Raw genomic sequence first — 18,704 nt, 5'->3', positions numbered from 1 at the left:
AAAGCTGGCAATGCGTTCCAAATGCCCACCACCCTCTGTGTATCTGTATGCCATATGTATCGCCCTTAAACTTTCCACCTCTCACCTTGAAAGAGTGACCTCTTGTAATTGAATCCTTCACCCTGGGAAAACGTTTGTCTCTTATCCACCCTGTCTGTACCCCTCATGATTTTGTACACCTCTGTCAGGTTCCCCCCCCCCCCCCCCCCCCACCCCAATCTCCTTATATCCAATGAAAATAAACCTAACCTACTCAACCTCTCTTCATAGCTAGCACCTTCCATACCAGGAAACATCCTCCAAACTTTCTCTGCACCCTCTCCAAAGTGTCCCCATCCTTTTGGTAATGTGGCAACCAGAACTGTACACCGTATTCTAAATGCGGCCAAACCAATGTCTTGTACAATTTTAACATGACTTGCCAGCTCTTCTACTCAATACCATGTCCAATGAAGGCAAGCATACTATATGCCTTCTTGACCACTCTATCCATCTGTGCAGCAACCTTCAGGGTACAATGGACCTCCACTCCCAGGTGTCTCTGCCCATCAACTTTTCCCAAGGCTCTTCCGTTCATTGTATAATTTGCTCTAGAATTAGACTTGCCTAAATGCATCACCTCGCATTTGTCTGGTTTGAAAACCATCTGCCATTTTCTGCCCAACTCTCCAGTCTATCTATATCCTCCTGTACTCTCTGACAGCCCCTTGTGCTTTCTGCTACTCCACCAATCTTTGTGTCATCTGCAAACTTGCTGATCATACCAACTGTGCCCTCTTCCAGATCATTTATGTATATTACAAACAATAGTGGCCCCAACACTGACCCCTATGGAACACCACTGGTCACCTTTCTCCAATTTGAGAAACTCCCTTCAACTACTACTGTCTCCTGTTGCTCAACCAGTTCTTTATCCACCTAGCTAGAACATCCTGCACACCAATTGACTTCACTTTCTCCATGAGTCTACCATGGGGAACTTTATCAAATGCCTTATTAAAGTCCATGTATATGACGACAACAGCCTTTCCTCCTTCTATCAACTTGGTCACTTCCTCAAAGAACTCTATTAAGTTGGTAAGGCACGATCTCCCCCGTACAAAACCATGTTGCCTGTCACTAATAAGCCCATCCTTTTCTAAATATAAATAGATCCTATCCCTCCAGCAACTTCCCCACCACTGACGTCAGGCTCACTGGTCTGTAGTTACCTGGAATATCCCCACTACCCTCCTTGTACAGGGGGACAACATGAGCAATCCTCCAGTCCTCCGGCACCTCACCTGTATTTAAGGATGCCACAAAGATATCTGTCAGGGTCCCAGCTATTTCCCCTCTCTCCTCCTTTTAGCAACCTGGGATAGATCCCATCCGGTCCTGGGGATTTGTCCATCTTAATATCCTTTAGGCTACCCAACACATCTTCCCTACTTAGGTCAACGTGATCCAGACTAACTGAACTTTTATCTCCAATCTCAACATTCATCATGTTCCTCTCCTCAGTGAACACTGATGCAAAGTAATCGTTCAGAATCTCGCCAATTTTCTCAGGTTCAACACAGTCTTCCTTCGTTATCCTTTAGTGGACCAATCCTTTCTCTAGTTACCTGCTTGCTTCTTATATAAGCATAAATTGCTTTAGGATTCTCCTTTAATTCTGCTTGCTAAAGCTATTTCATGACCCCTTTTGGCCTGCTTGATTCCTCTTTTAAGACTTGTCCTATTCTTCCAGGGCCCATTCAGTTCTTAGCTGTCTAGGCCTTATGTACCCTTCCCTTTATCCTCTCAGCTACTCGTACAATTTCTCCTGTCATCCACAGTTCACGAATTTTGCCCTTCCTATCCTTTGCCTTCAACTGGACATGCCTATCCTCCACTATCTTTAACCTATCTTTTGAAAGCCTCCCTCATCTCAAATGTTGACTTCCCTTCAATTAGCTGTGTCCAATCCACATTTCCGACCACCTGCTTAATTTTGATATAATTGGCCTTGGCCCAGTTTAGTACACTTCCCGTAGGACCGCTCTCTTCTTTTATCTGAGTGTTCCAAAACTTACAGAATTGTGATCAACTGTTCCCAAAGAAATCCCCCACCCCAACTTCTGCCACCTGTTCTGGCACGTTCCCCTGTACCAGGTTCAAGAGATGTGTGAATACATCCCTGAACAGGTTGATTTAGAAAATATTAACTGAGGTACTCCCTGCAGAAATCTCCCTGGAGGTGAGATGATTGACCTCTAACAACTACAACCATCTTCTTTTTGTGCTGGGCTTGACTTCAGTCAAGGGAGTGTGCTATCTTCTCACATAATTCAGTGTTTCTGGTTTTACTGGAGCGGCTTGATGCCCCATTTAGTCAAGTGCTGCCTTGAGGTCAAAGGCTGTCCCTTTCCCCTCACCTCTGCAATTTCCTATCCAACAGCATTATGTGCCCAAACTCATGGAATTCCATGATTCAAGAAGCCTACCACCACCTTTTATCAATTGACTGTGGCAAGAAGCATAGGCTGATGGGTATATTTTCTAACTAATGTTCTTTCTAAGGAAGTTGTGCAGAGTCCCGAATTAAATCTGTTTGATCGTATGCACAATGAAAACAACGACTCGTACTTGACCATGCACTCACTCTTTTTAGAATTTGCAGATAATACAAAATATGATGTTCAGGTTGACTGAGAAAGAAAGCCATCCTAGTCATAGAGATGTACAGCGTGGAAATAGACCCTTCGGTCCAACTCCTCTATGCTGACTAGATATTCTAAATAAGTCTAGTCCTATTTGCGAGCATTTGGCCCATATCCCTCTAAACCCATCCAGATGCCACTTAAATGTTGTAACTGTACCAGCTGCCGCCTCCTCTTCTGGCAGCTCATTCCATACATGCACACCCTGTGTGTGAAAATGTTACATCTTAAGTCCATTTTAATTTATTTTTCCATCTCTCCTTAAACTTATGTCCTGTAGTTTTAGATTCTACTACCATGGGGGGAAAAGACCTTGGCTATTCACCCTATCCATGCCACTTGTGATCCTTTAAACTGCTGTAAGATCACCCCTCAGGATCCGGCGCTCCAGGGAAAATAGCCTCACCTGTTCAGCCTCTCCCTATAGCTCAAACCCTCTGATCCTGACAACATCCTTGTAAATCTGAACCCTTTCGAGTTTCACAACATCCTTCCTATAGCAGGGAGACCAGAATTGCATGCAAAATTCCAACAGTGGCCTAACCAATGTCCTGTACAGCCACAATATGACCTCCCAATTCCAATCCTCAATGCTCTGACCAGTAAAGGAAAGCATACCAAATGCCAACTTCACGATCCTGTCTATCTGTGACTCTACTTTCAAGGAACTATGAACCTGCATTCCAAGGTCTTTGTTCAGCAATACTCCCCAGGACTTTACCATTGTGTATAATTTCTGCCCTGATTGGCCTTTCCAAAATGCAGCACCTGACACTTATCTAAATTAAACTCTATCTGCCACTACTTGGCCTATTTGCAACAAAGACTCCTAACCCTCAAAAGATGTTTCCTAATCTCTCAAATGAGAGCCACACTTATTTCTAAACTCTGATGTTTTCATCAGTTGATAATGGGACTAATGTGTTAACCTGGAGATTGGATAACGGGCAAATGGAATTCAATGCACAGAAGTGAAGTGCTGTATTTGGAGAGGAAAAATAAAGCTGAGAAATACACAATGGCCTACACTACACAGGGGAGGAATTGGTTGATTAGAAAGTGATGCAAGATGATAGTATTTACTGAGTATTTCCAGCATTTTCTGCTTTTATTTCAGATTTCCTGAACATGCATTATTTAGCTTTTGAAAACTTGGATCAAGATAGCTATTGTAAAATAGTGCACAGGAAACAAATTTAAAGCAGTGAGCAATCTATTCACTCCCATCCAGGAAAGCAGCAAACAATGTTGACGAAAAGGAACATGTCCAACAACTCTGTGGAGTTTGCACATTCTCCTCGTGTCTGCATGGGTTTCCTCCCATGATCCAAAGATGTGCGGGCCACGTGAATTGGCCATGCTAAATTGCCCATGGAATTAGGTGTATTAGTCAGAGGGAAATGGGTCTTGGCGAGTTAATCTTCGGAGGGTCGGTGTAGACTGGTTGGGCTGAAGGGCCTGTTGCCACACTGTAGAGCATCTAATCTAAAAAATCTAACAACATTTCATATGAATGTGTTTTTTAAAAAAATATAATATATTTAAATTAGTTTTACTCAAATTGCATACCCTCCAACCCACTAACCTTTCATATTTAAAAGAAGTACTTTGCTTTTGTGAATGACTAAAGGATTTTTTTTATTCAAGTAAGTCTCTCTCTTGCAGATTGTAGTGGGAAATGGAGTGTCTGAATGAATAGTAAATACTGTCATAGATTTTGATCTAATGGATCACAATCAGAAGTTGTGCACACAAAAACATAGCAGTAATGTACAAAAATTTTATTTGAACCTTTTTTCATTTTTGATGTCTTTCAGATGGTTGCAAAAAATTAAAAACCGAATCTACCAAAAATTAAAAGTGTCATTATCTGCACAAAATACTTCACAATTCACCGTGGATGATTGTATTATTAAAGAATCTATGAAACCAGAACTTGGAGATTTCACACTGGAGGAATACACAGAGAAAATCATACAGTATGGTTACCAAATGGTAGTGTTGAACATTTTGTTATTACAGAGACTAGAAAAAAATTAACACTTTGAAATCTGTTTAAATAATTAAGTACTGACAGACTTGGGTTATGAATTGAGAAATCCATGTATCTACTCTATACCCCTTCTATTCACACACTTCACCACCTCTGGGATCTCGTTTCAATTCATTTTATACAATTATTTAGAATTGAAATTCTTGGCTATATTATTTGGAATATCTTTTCCAGCTTCTAATTGTGTGGCATTGACTCATCCCAAGAAAATACTAATATTGTATCTGTTCACAATTTTCGTTCAACTAAATTGTAAATCCAAGCAAACAAAATATCAATTCTATAACTCTTATTCTGGGGTAAGCCCAGGTTTAAAGGATATGGAAGACAACTTTGGTCAATCATCACCGTATTGGAAAATTTTTCACTTATTTAATACTTAAAATACCAGCAGTTAAAATGTCAGATGAAGAAACAACATGTTAAATGATTTGTGGGATGCCACTGTGTCGGAGTACATTCTGTAAAGTTCAGTTTGCAGAGGGCATCTGTTACTTTTTTTTAAAAAAGATTTTCATACAGACGTTACAGTCAATATGGTGTAGGTATACTATATTTTTAATGGAGGAGTTCAGGGTTTTAACCCAGCAACAGTGAATGAATGGTGATTATTTTGAGTCCTGATTTTTGTGCAGCTTGGGAGAGAAAGATCCTGCATTTGGTGGTGTGCCTATGTATCTGCTGCCCTTGCCTATTTAGGTGGTAACAATCACAGGATAGTACTGTGCTGTAGCCCTGGTAAGTTGCTGCAGGGCAATTTGAAGATGGTGCATTGACGATTGAATGACTCTTAAGTAGTAAATGACATGTGGTCAAGCAGGTAACCTTGGATAGTATTGAGCTTCAAGTTCTATGTGAGCTGCATTCATCCAGTCAAGTGTATCATTCTAACACACTCTCTTAAATTGTGCCTTTTGTAAATGCTGGAAAATATTGGAGTATTGGGCAGCACGGTGGCACAGTGGTTAGCACTGCTGCCTCACAGCGCCAGAGACCCGGGTTCAATTCCCGCCTCAGGCGACTGTGTGGAGTTTGCACGTTCTCCCCGTGTCTGCGTGGGTTTCCTCCGGGTGCTCCGGTTTCCTCCCACAATCCAAAAGATGTGCAGGTCAGGTGAATTGGCCATGCTAAATTGCCCGTAGTGTTAGGTAAGGGTTGATGTAGATGTAGGGGTATGGGTGGGTTACGCTTCGGCGGGGCAGTGTGGACTTGTTGGGCTGAAGGGCCTGTTTCCACACTGTAAGTAATCTAATCTAATAAAAAAAAACTGGGATTAAGAGTATAATGATAACAATGGCAGCATTGTTGACTTTTGTCAGGAAACAAAACCCATCTGGTTCACTAATACCCTACAGGTAAGGAAACTGCCATCCTTACCTGGTCTGGCCTACATGTGACTTCGGATTCTCAATTGACTGTTAAATGCCCTCTGGGTAATGAGGGATGGGCAATAAATATTGGCCTAGTCAGCGAGATCTACATCCCACGAATAAGTTTTTATAAAGCTTTTCTCTTTAGAATTCCCAGCCTCTTATCTGCTAATGTAGCCATGGTATTTATATGGCTGGTTATTGAACTGACTTAGGTTTCAGGTCATTGAATCCCCATCAACATCATGGGGATCAAAGATAGTAAAACCCTTCAATGTCAACAGAGAAAGTCTTTTCTTGGTATGGAAGCTGCAGATATTATTTGGATACAATTACTACTTTTCAGTTTTGAACCATGACCACAAACATTAGAAAAAGACACTTTTTTTACAATTCAGTAAATTATGTATATTAACATGTTACTTTTAACATAGACATTCAATGACTATGTTAATGATTCACTAGTTTCAAATTTTTTTTGCCAGCTTTTTTCCATTTCTTTTCCTCTGGCACCACTCCTTTTTTTCATAACCATTCTGTGTGACATACGTGTTGATGCCAAGCGACTGTTATGGATGTATAAACGCCCCATTGCTTTCATGGCTCAAGACATTGGTAAGATATTATATGGATGACTTATATCAAGATTTGTTTAAACTAAAAACAATACATTGACTCAACTCCGCAACACAAATGCGCATGAAGTTGTGAACAGCCATTTAAGCATTGTTCCCTAATTCTCATCCTCTGACCATGAAGAGAAGAAAAGAAAATAGTATATCAATTTGCTATCCTAATCTTGAAATTAGGAGGAAGTGACGACTGCAGATGCTAGAGATCAGAGTCCAGTGTGGTACTGGAAAAGCGCACCAGATCAGAGTTGAGAGTGGGATGCTGATCATTATACCTGAAACATTGATTCTCCTATTCCCCAGACGCTGCCTGATGTGCTGTGCTTTTCCAGCACCCCACTCTTGACTTTAATCTTGAAATGATTTTGATTTATCAAGCTAAAGATCTTTTATCTCAAAATGAGATTCTGCATTTTATTAAAAAAAAATCTGGGATGAGTAAGAGTTTTTGGATAATAGTGGTGAGAAGTCACCTTTCTCAAATTGAAGATTATTGACTGCTGATATTATTTTGTGTTGATTGGTAAAGGGTCTCCATTTGTAAAAATAGTAATTTAGTTTATCAGTAATTTTGATTCAGTTGCACTTCCACTTCAGTCAGATGCTGTTCTCCATCCCACTTCAGAAGCCAGGCTAACTCTGTTAGCACAGCATTCCTTCAGCAGTGTACTCTCGGGTGTTTTTATTTTCTAATAGACTTCAAACTTATATGCCATTTTCTGAAAGGCATATATAAAATTAAGTGAAGAGCTGAGGATATTAGCAATCTGAACTAAAAACAAGAAACTCAGTCAGTATCTGTGGAGAAACCAAGGGATATGGTCCTCTTTTACCCACTCCACAGATGATGCCACTCTTGCTGAGTTTTTCCGCTTTCTGATTCAGTAATAAAACAGATTAACTGCACATAACTTTATTTGCAAATGGGTCCTTGTTGCTGAATTGACTGAAGTAACTTGTGATGTTCTGTGAAGTAACTTGTGATGTTCTGCAGAGGTGAAGTCATTGGCAGTTGGGCCATTTTAAAATCTGTCACATTGTGAGCTGTTAACTCGCTATTTGATTTAAACTGGTCCATTAACACAAGGGAAGTCATAACAAAATTCAATTAGGCTTCATGTTTAGTAATGTTGTGAATCTCACATTCTGCATGCAATTTTGCTTGAATTTATGAACACATGGCCAACTGACCTTTTTTAGCAAATGCTCACAATCTCTGAAATAATTCATAAGGAGTTTTGAAGAAATCTAATTGTGCTCCATGTGTAAATTGAGATGGAAGGGAAGAATAATCGTGTAGTATCAGCATTTTTAACAAGAGGTGCATAAATGGTGGCTTGTTATACTTTTAAAAACACTTTAATTGCTCAGATGAACTCATTTAGTACAAAATAAATTGCCAATCTAGTATGACTCTGTGTAATATATATATTTTTATATATGTCCTCCATTGTTAGATACTTGTTTATAAATTGTATGCATTTTAGGTAATGGAAAATGTCTGTCCCATATTTTCAGGTCAATGGTTGACAATATTAGATCTGATAAATGGAGTAGCGGTGGTGACCAATGCCTGTGTGATTGCTTTCAACACAGAGTTTGCAAGGGAACGGCCCTTTCATGAACAACTGGTCATCCTCATTGTAATTGAGGTACAATATTATGATCAAATCTCACTTTGAGTATTGCTGAAAAATTCTATCTTTAAATATTTATTTGGTGGATTTGTGTAACTTTAAGTTTCTTGATATTGCTATTTATTGAAAGAAAGGAGGAGTTTGTGGGTTTTGATCTTCATTTAGATCTCCCAGCTAGCATTGAGAATAACTAAAAATCAAGGATGGACCTTTCTCTCAGTTACTGTACTTGTTGACTTCAACGTATAGTGTGAGCTGGGAGATTGGGGAATCCTCTAGTTCACAGGGTTTTGCATAAACAATAGGTCTCCTACACAATTTTGCTTCACATTTCAGGTTTTTTTCATGAGCCATTTAAGACTGAGGATCTGTTTCCTACTTCTGTTTCTTTTTAGCCCTCCTGCAGTACACCACTCTGGATTAGGCAAGAACCAAAACTAGACTAGAATAATGTGGGATCTCTGTAGGCTCTGACCATGTAAGACCATAAGACATCTGAGCAAAAATAAGCCATTCAGCCCATCAACCATGTTCTACTGTTCAATGAAGTCATGGCTGGTCTGATGATTCTCAACTCCACACTTCAGCCTTTGCCCCATAACCCTTCATTCCCTTACTGATTTAAAAATCTGTCCCTGCCTTGAATATGCAGAGTCTTTACATCATCTCTGTGATAAAGAATTCCACAGATTCACTATCCTCCTGAGAATAGAAATTTCTCTTGATCTGTTTTAAATGTGTGATGTTTAATCTGATATTATTTCTTTTGGTCCTAGACTCTTCACACAGACACACTGACACGCACAAACCATATCTATTGAAGTTCCCTAAGAATCTTTGTATGTTTCAATAAGGTCATTTCTCATTTGCTCTAAACTTCCCTGAGTACTAACTCAACCTACTCAATCTCTCCTCATAATGCAGTCCTCCATAATTGGTTTTAGCCTGTTGAACCTGCTCTGAACTGCCTCCAATGCTGGGAAAGCTTCCCTCATAAGGGGCCCAAAACTGTTCCACATATTCTGTGGTCTGGGTAGTTTCTTATATAGCTTTAGCAAAACATTCCAACTTCACTCCATTCTCCTTGGAAATAAAGTAGTTTGGCGATAGTGAGGACTGCAGATGCTGGAAAGTCAGTGCATTGAGTTGAGCTGGAAAGAGCACAGCAGGTCAAGCAGGGTCAACATTCCATTTGTTTTCCCTATTATCCACTGAACTTGGAGGCTGTTTGTGTTTAATGGATGAGGACTCCCATATCTTCCTTTTTCTGTGGCTTTCTGGAGTCTACCTCCATTTTCAATAATATTCTCTCCTCTGTTCTTAATCTCAAATTTCCCCACATTATACTGATCCACCAAGTTTTTGCCAACTAGCTTTAACCTGTCTATATCCCTCTGCAGACTTGTCCTCAGCACTTGCCTTCCCACCTATTTGTCATTCACAAATTTGACAACAGTACATTCAATTTCTTCATTCAGGTCATTATATTTGTAAATAATTGTGGTTCCAACACTGATACCTGTGGCACACCTTCAGTTACAGGTACACAAGTTTGACAATGCACCAAGTATGAATCATCATGTTAAACCTGGTTTTAAAGCTCACTAAATAAAAAGGAAAGTGTGCAACACAGAAGTTATTTTCTAAGACACTCTCTCTTTTTCAACATTTGGAGAAAGTGAGTACTTCTAATGTCAAGACATTAAATGCCTGTGTGGTTAGAGTTCTCGGAACAAACATGCTCTAAGGATGCTCAGTTTGGAGCCAAATGTACAAAATGTTAAGTGTTTGGCTTAAAATGATTTTGTAGCGGTAGGTGTTGGGCACATTTCCAACTTAATTTTTGTACTCCAGAATATATCCAGTGCTGGGGGAGGGATGATGATGCAGTGTTGAAACTTTTTATCATTTCAGTTAAAAATACACACAATCTACATAAAATCTTCTTTCTAAGAAATCACTTCAAGTTTGCCTGAACTTCTCAGAATAAAGAGTGTAGGCTACATGAAATCTATAACTGAAATGAACTACCCACCTTTTAGTGTTGGCCATTTGTTGCACTGGAATCAAATGTGTGGTCTCACTGATTTGGCTCATGTTCTGGAATTCTTCAGGTTTGGTGCCAGTTGGAGGATTTGAGCTATAGGGAGAGGCTGAACAGGCTGGGGCTGTTTTTCCCTGGAGCATCGGAGGCTCAGGGGTGACCTTAGAGGTTTACAAAATGATGAGGGGCATGGAGAGGATAAATAGACAAAGTCTTTTCCCTGGGGTCGGGGAGCCCAAAACTAGAGGGCATAGTTTTAGGGTGAGAGGGGAAAGATATAAGAGACCTAAGGGGTAGCTTTTTCATGCAGAGGGTGGTATGTGTATGGAATGAGCTGCCAGAGGAAGTGGTGGAGGCTGGTACAATTGCAACATTGCAGAGGCATTTGGATGGGTATATGAATAGGAAGGGTTTGGAGGGATATGGGCTGGGTGCTGGCAGGTGGGACTAGATTGGGTTGGGATATCTTGTCGGCATGGATAGGTTGGACCAAAGGGTCTGTTTCCATGCTGTACATCTCTATGACTCTATTCTACCCTTAAACTCAGATCTCTAACAATGTATTTTGCAATCTCACTTGTATCATCATCTTTGTAAAATTTCTGCAATAAAGGTGCCACATAAACATATACAATGTAACCAGAAGGAAAATATTTCTTTTTAGCATATAGTGTTTGTGGCGAAGTTTTTGCTGTCAACTATCATACCAGATGTTCCTCAACACATACTCCTGGCAATGAGGAAGGTAAGCCTTTTATGACTAATACACTTTTTTAAAGCTTTTTTTGGTTTTTAGTTGTGTACTACACAAAATATTTTGGAGTTACAAGCACAAATTGGTAATATTGATGTGATAAAAATGTACCAATAAGAACTGCCATTTCTCTGCAATCCATAGACCATGATATTTCTAAGTACATAGAAATGATAATGGTCTGGATCTTCTGGTCCCCAGATAGTTGGACAGAAATCAGGTGTTACTTGAAAGGTGCACCAGGACCCCTCAAAGAGTACACAGGAAGTTCAAGCTTCCAATGAGCAAACCCTATTTGCTTGAGTCCTCTGACAAAATCTCCAACTGTGAATTAGAAACTTCAATGGGTTTTAACTGCTTTAGTTGTTACCCAAGGAAAGATTAGATGGATTAAAATGTACTCTAATTCTTGGCTAACTACAAAATTGAACATCAAGCCATCACTACCCCTTCTCAAAAAGAAAACTCCTATTTTTCCTGCCCACCTGATCCACCCTACCTCTTACTAAAAGCAAAAAAAACCTAAAATGCTGAAAATCTAAAAATGCAATGCTAGAGAAGCTCCACAGTTTTGACAGCAATTGTGGAGAGAGAAAAAGTTGACCTTGCAATATGATTCTTCAAAACCCTGAAGAACCATAGCAAACTCCAAAATGTTTACTCTGCTTATCTCTGCACAGATGCTGCCAGGCCTTTTGAGTTTCTTCAGCATTTTCTGTTTGTACCAACCTACCTCCTTACCCAGCCATCTGCTACCCGTAACCCCTTGAACAACCACCTATATGTACCCTCTTACCAAATTATCTCTTATACTTATCCCAATAGCTATCAAAAAAGGCTTTGAGATGTTTTAAAATTTTACACGTATGACATCATGGAACCTATTGCCATACGTGGCTTGTAACTTCTGCAAAGGTTCATTCTTGATGCCTCTTCTGTGGTTTGTTGCACTGCAACTGTTAAGATTGATCCAGAGTTGAAAATCAAGTGTAGAATGTGGTCTGCTAAATAGGCAACCTTGTCAGATCTGGGTCAGAAGTAGTGATTCTGGTCCAAATATGAAGGTTTGGGCCATTTTATATATTGCTTTTGTCAATTCCCAATAATACAGTAACAATAGAGGTCATTCTGCTATAATGCACACCTTTGTTAACGCAAATTCGCTGTAACGCAATTGACAAATTGGGGACCGTTTCTATTGCACAAACGTTTTAAAGCGTGCATTAGTTATAGTGTCATTCCAATCCCATTGGTTTCAATGGTGCTATTGCACAATTTTCTTAACATGAGATTGCATGAGAATGGGATTACTGTGTTTATAGCAGAACTAACTGGACAGTAATTATACACCTATATCCCATTTCCCAATTATACTTATTAGCTGGAGCCGTATTCTTTATATTTTTGTTGTTTTAAGGAGAAATACCAAGTGGCAACAAAAATGAGAGGTTATCCGAGCAGCCTTCACCAGTTCCAACGATTCTAATCTCTCAAGATGTACTTGTAAGTTCTTTGTTCTTGCGCTTTTTTGAATTTATTCACAACATTATTAATAATCTTTATATAAATTGGTTTAATTTGGTTAGACTTCCTACTGTGAAGCAATTTTGGGAATTTAGTTGCCTTAAAGACAGTAAGTATATAAATAAGATTTCCATTGTTTAGCATCCATTTTGTCTAATTCCTATGAATTGCTTTATTTCTTAATTTGCTTCTAGGTCCTACAGAAACGATTGGATCTAAACTGCACTTTATTCCTGTAATTCCTAATGAATCACACTGTGGATACACCATTCAAGATCAACAAATTCCTTTTGTGAAGTTGAATAATTTGGCATGCTGATTATTTTATTGCATTGTACTTAATGAGATTTTCTCTTTTTTTTTGATATGAAGTAGATGAAGATTATTATTTAATTCATGGCTTTATTTTTAACAAAATGACAATTAAATAACTTGTACATTCTAGTTCATCAATAGACCAAAACTTGCTGTTTTCAAAGATATTCTGAACTAAATAGAGCATTTGTACACCTAAGGGCAAAAGTGACATATATTAAAATTAACCTAATGACACTGTTGTGCTTTAGTATTGAGATGAATATTATTCCTCATTTTAGTTAATATGCATCTGCTAAATATAATCTCTTAAAGGCTGAACATTACTATGCTTTGAAAAAATGAATGTGTGAAGAACAAATGGTTTGCAATCTGTTTACTAAAATCTTTAAAATGCCAATAGTTTTTGTAAAATGCAATCCTGCCTTTTACCATTTCAATAAGGGCAAAATAAAATGCATTCCAGGTCACTGGCAAAGCTAAAATGAATACCTTGCCCTGCTGTAGTATTTTAAAACAAAAAAATAAATGCACTGCTTTAAACCAAATAACACTAGTGAAAATAGAATAATGCAGCATTATGTTAGGTCAGCTTTTACACAATGTCATTTATAAATGTTGATATTTTTATGAGCCATTTAAAGTTAGTGCGGTCCTCCTCACAGAAATCAGTGTGCATCTTATTCTGGTTGACTCCAGTTATAAGGGGTCAATGTAAACATTCAAATGTGTACTGTAATGTTCATGTTTTTAAAATTTACTTCATGACATTTTAAGGACAATGTTAAACAATTGAATGTAGGACTTCAGCTGCCTTGGTTTATGAATGCTTCTCAAACTCCAGTTGAATTGCTGCCTTCAATGCTCTTATTGATAATTTGTGATGATTCCTTGTTCGATTATGGTACTATCCAGTAGTGATTGAATATGAGCTGGTTAGTGGTGAACTGTTTGTTGTACGTTGCAAAGACCAGTCATTGGACTGAAGATTATTTTGAACCAAAAAGAAAGGCCTCCAGATTTTCATCACAGTAGATCAGAAGGAAAAGATGTGTACATATTTTAAAGCAGTTAATGGGTTTTATGTTCAGAAATCTATTTGAAGTGACAACTGGAGAAATGCTGTGGAAAAAGGAGTGCATGTCAATTTATCTTGATTTTATTGGACTTTAGAGTTGGTTAAGGAGGAAGAACACAAAGCAACAGTTTCATCCATGTACATTTTAAAATTATGAACTCACTTCAAATGTTAATAGCTGTAAATTTGTCACTAGAGCTTGTTGAATCACTATTTAGAAAAAATTGTCATCTTCAGTGAACAACAAGAGGATGCTATGAAACAAAAGATTGCTGTTGTCCTCTGCCACACTGAATTGTCCCATTATGGGAAGGAATTACAGAGCCCTCTATATTACACTCAAACAATATTCCAATTTAGATTTTTAATCTCTTCAGAATTTTTTAAATGCAAATTTGTCACTACCTTTTTTACATTCTATGGTGTAGTTATAGCAAGCCACATTTTTTCTCATTTTTATTTTGTAATAAAGCACATTGTGACACCAAGGGTTACTATAAACTAAATTATTCAAGTATGGTATATACTTCAATAATTGCTCACATAGTGTATGACCAGTTACCCTGCTCTTTAACATCATTGTTGATTATTTTTGGTATCCCTCAATTCCTGGGTATTTTGTGGCACATAGTTTGATGTCATAGGATAAAGATCATGTCCCTTGTCACCATAAGACTTGTCAAGCAGACAACTTGGTGGAAAACACTCATTTTGGTTTGGTGTCACTGTTGCATTTAATTGAAGCCTTTTTTAAAGTGATCCAACTTGTTTGGATTATGTACACTCCTAGCATTTTCTAGATGTTGACTACTGAGGATGCAATGCTTCAATCTCTGTTTACAATGATATAAGAACCCCCCCATATTTCAATTCAAGTGATCACCTAAAATTTTAGCATTTCTGGTCAGTCAGCAAGAAATGGTAACTTCCATGTATTCTAGCTTAAATTATATTGGAGTTTTTAAAGCTATAGTCTAAGAATGTAAATGAATTATTTCTGTAATACTTACTTAATTAATGATGTTTGTACAAAGCTTTGAAAATGACTGACTGTAGCTGGAAGCTTATTTTAAGTATTAAAATAAATATCTTTCCTTTTTACGTGTTTTAACTTTCTTTCTTTTTTCCTTTTGAAAACCCACCAGACATATAAATGATTTTCCAGAAGTGGCAGTTATTGCTTTCAGGTTTTAAACTGTAGACAGGCTGTTTTATTAAAGGTATTTATTTTGTATGAATTTGAATCTCTCAGCTTAGCTATGTGGTGAAATGAAGTACTGAATTTTCAATCTTTTTGACTTTTTTTTTCTTTAAATTAATACTTTTCTGCTTCCTAATGTTCCTCAGTGAGTAGTTGAAGCTTAGTTAAATTGTAACATACTGCAATCACATCTCCTCTTCCTTATTCCAATGACCATCTGATCAAGAATGTATACATTTGCAACGTGTGATAAGTTTTTAATGCTACTCAGATGATCCAGGAGAGGCACCTCGCTCACTTTCCTGGGAGGAAAGAAATGATTTGACAAATGAGCAAGCGTCGATTTTAGTGTAATAATCAAATCTTGGATCCTGATATTGCATTAACTAACTAAAAAAGAGATTGTATTGTTATGTTTTTGCTTTTTTAATCAATTGTGTGGCTATGGCACACCACTCTGGAGCAAGTGGACCTTGAACTGGGCCTCCTTCCTCAATGGAAGGGACCCTACCACTGCCATAAGAATCATTTCTGTTCTGTTTTAGAACAGCCACCTGGGCCTAAAACTCTGAAATTCCCTGACTAAAACTTCCTGTCTTATACTGAACTTCTCAAAAGCTACCTATATGCCTTTTTTGGGGGTTTTTTGTTGCTGCTCTAATTTTGTTCAATAAAATTCCCATGAAACTCTTAAGTAGTTTTATATAGGGCGGTTTAATTTAATAAACTAAGGGTATTGATTTTGCTGCTCAATACTGTTGCTCATTTGGTTTAGATCAGCTAGTGTTTTTTTTAATATTTAAATTACTTGCATCAGCATTTCTTATCTGGAAATTTGTCCCTAATTCTAGGGGTCTATATTCCCCACGCCCAACTCCCCAGCACTACCAAACGACCCAGATTCCTGCAGAATACAGTCTTGATGAATATATTTGAGGAGTCTACTGCTTGTTACAACTCTGCTCCTACATTTGGCAGAAACTAGATGGGGTCAACACTGCAAATGAGGTAGATATTGGGATCTAAAGTTTAACTTTTAAGAAGCCTTGGCTAGTGCCTTAGCCAAAGGGTATGAAATTCTTGCTCCTGGACAAGGGAACAGACTGCAGGGGGCAATGAGTGAACTGACCACTATACGTGGTTAAGAGTACAAACATTGGGGAGGGAAAAGAAAGCCATATTATGCAGTAATGAAAGGGGATAGCATAAGTTAGAGGAATAGATGTTGTTCTCTGCAGTAAAGACAGAGTCCTGTGCCAGCAATCTGATACTAAAGTCCTCTGTTCATTCATCTGTAGCTGTTGGTTTTTTTTTAAGAATGAGGTGTTTTCCAACGGAAAGGATGGGGAGGAATACAGAGAGGGAAGGTTAGTACATGAGCAGTGGCAGATTTTTAATGCTGAAAACACTTATTGTGGCCAAAAACAAGTTATGGGGAGGATGAGCCACCCATGGATACTCTCCTTGACTGCCTTTGTACACCTAAGTTTTTGATTGGTTAACCAATCACAACCTAGGTAGGCAAGAGGATTGGAAATATTTTAGGAACTAGCAGTTGACATCTTAAAAAGCTAATCAGGATGGAGACAATTGAATCTGAAAGTAAATTTGGGACGAAATACAAAAACAAGTCTATAGATAAATAAAAACAGTAGCTAAAATGAGTATGTGACCATTGGAGGATGCAAACGAGGAATTGGTCATGAAGAGCAGGGAAACGGTAGATGATTTATAAAAATATTTTGCATTGATCCTCATGATGATGTGGAGGGGAAGAGTAACAGAGCCAGAATTTTCAGTCTGATTAATCTAACATATCTAGATTGGAAAAATGCTAGAGTTCAGTAAGGAAGAAATAGTGACACATTTCTAAAAGGTTAATGCAATTAGACAGAGTCAACTTAGTTTTGTGAAACAGAAATCATGTTAACAAATTTATTAAAAGGAGCATAGAATAAGCAGTGTTGAAAATGGAGAACTGGTAGTGTATTTGGATTTCCAGGAGGCTTTCAAAAGCTTTCCAGGAGCAGCCGCATCATAATAAAAAAAATTAGTCAAGGTGGGAGCTTATGGCATAAGGGTAGCTGCATTACAATGAACTGTAGATCGGTTAGCTTAGTGAAGACAAATTGATGGGTCTTTTTCAGGTTGGAACGTTGTAACTTGTGGTGTGTCATAAGGTTCTATCCTAGATCCCAGCGCGTTGGAGTTTTCTTCCTACCACACCTGGACTACCGTTTACAATTTCGGTCCTAGTATTTATGAAAAGATATACTAGCATTGGAGACAGATCAAAAGAGATTCGTGATGGATTCCTGAGATGAAGGGCTTGGCTTAATTAGAACAGCTAAATAGGATGAGCCACCTATGGATATTCTCCTTGACTGCCTTTTGTTAACCAATCAAAAACTTGGGTGTATGAACAGTCACTACCTAGTGGTAGTTGAGGATTGGAAATATTTAGCTACCTGTCATGCCCTTCGGTCTTGTTAGGATTAGGCCTTTATTCATTAGTGTTTAAAGAAATAAGCAAGTGAAACATACAAGATTTTGAGCAGGTCTGACAGGTTAGATATTAAGATATTCCCACTCCTGGGGGAATATTGAACTAGGGGCCCAGGGGATCCAAGATGGCAGTTCCTGCTTGGATCACGTTTGCTGGGCTATGTGCCACATCATCCATGTTACTGTGAGTAAGAACACTAAAAGAACCTGAAAAAATTACATACCTTTTTGTTTTTACTGTGGGAGAATGCTGAAGAAAGGAGGAAGCTCGCCCAGGGCCAGGGATGGGACCCAGCCCAACCCACTGGAGCAGTGGGTCTGCTTATTTACCAGACCCTGGTTGAAGTGTTGGCCAAACCTCGCAAGGTCTGGGGAAGCAGATCAAAGGAAGAAAAAAATTGAGGAGAACCTGACTCCAGTATCTGCTATACTGCAGGACCTGGGGAAAAGGATTGATGAACTCGAGCGCCAGGCCGCAGGGGTAGAGTCAGAGACTGATTACTCCAAGGGCTGGATTGAAGCCCTGGAAACACTGATCCATGGTCTGTTGGTTCAGGTGGATGATCTTAAAAACCAGGGCAAAAGAAAGAACCTGCATGTTGCTGGCTTCCGTTGAGGGGACGGAAGGGGAGTGACAGGTGGAGTTCTTTTGAGAAGTGGTTCCCAGAATTCCTTAGTTTGGAAGCTGAAAAGGGAAGAATAGAGATTGAGAGCACCCATTGGGTCATGGCACGAAAGCCAGGTATCAACTAGCACCCTTGCCCTGTCCTGGTAAGGTTCCATCATTATCAAGACAGAGCCATGGAAGCATCCAAAATCCAGGGGAGGGATCTAAGGGTATTGGGGTGTGGGGTGCTCCAGGGTCATGTTCTTTCAAGACTTCTCAGCAGTGGTGATCTGGAAAAGG

General features: G+C 38.8%; 1 protein-coding gene across 2 annotated transcripts in view; it reads left to right on the top strand.

Moving 5' to 3' along the window:
- Positions 1–15,113, top strand: part of LOC140481006 (anoctamin-7-like) — an 80,249-nt gene extending 65,136 nt beyond the window's left edge. For both annotated transcript variants that reach the window (XM_072576617.1, XM_072576616.1), the window contains 6 exons: positions 4,502–4,679; positions 6,593–6,722; positions 8,258–8,391; positions 11,085–11,165; positions 12,592–12,677; positions 12,893–15,113. In XM_072576617.1, coding sequence (XP_072432718.1) covers positions 4,502–4,679; positions 6,593–6,722; positions 8,258–8,391; positions 11,085–11,165; positions 12,592–12,660 — 592 coding nt within the window. In that variant the 3' untranslated portion in view covers positions 12,661–12,677; positions 12,893–15,113. The remainder of the gene's footprint in view (positions 1–4,501; positions 4,680–6,592; positions 6,723–8,257; positions 8,392–11,084; positions 11,166–12,591; positions 12,678–12,892) is intronic.
- The last annotated feature ends 3,591 nt before the right edge of the window (positions 15,114–18,704 follow it).

The sequence above is a fragment of the Chiloscyllium punctatum genome, chromosome 9 (genome assembly GCF_047496795.1).
Source record: "Chiloscyllium punctatum isolate Juve2018m chromosome 9, sChiPun1.3, whole genome shotgun sequence".
Classification (NCBI taxonomy): domain Eukaryota; kingdom Metazoa; phylum Chordata; class Chondrichthyes; order Orectolobiformes; family Hemiscylliidae; genus Chiloscyllium; species Chiloscyllium punctatum.
The sequence above is the reverse complement of the archived record's forward strand: the minus strand, read 5'-3'. Positions and strand labels throughout refer to the sequence as shown.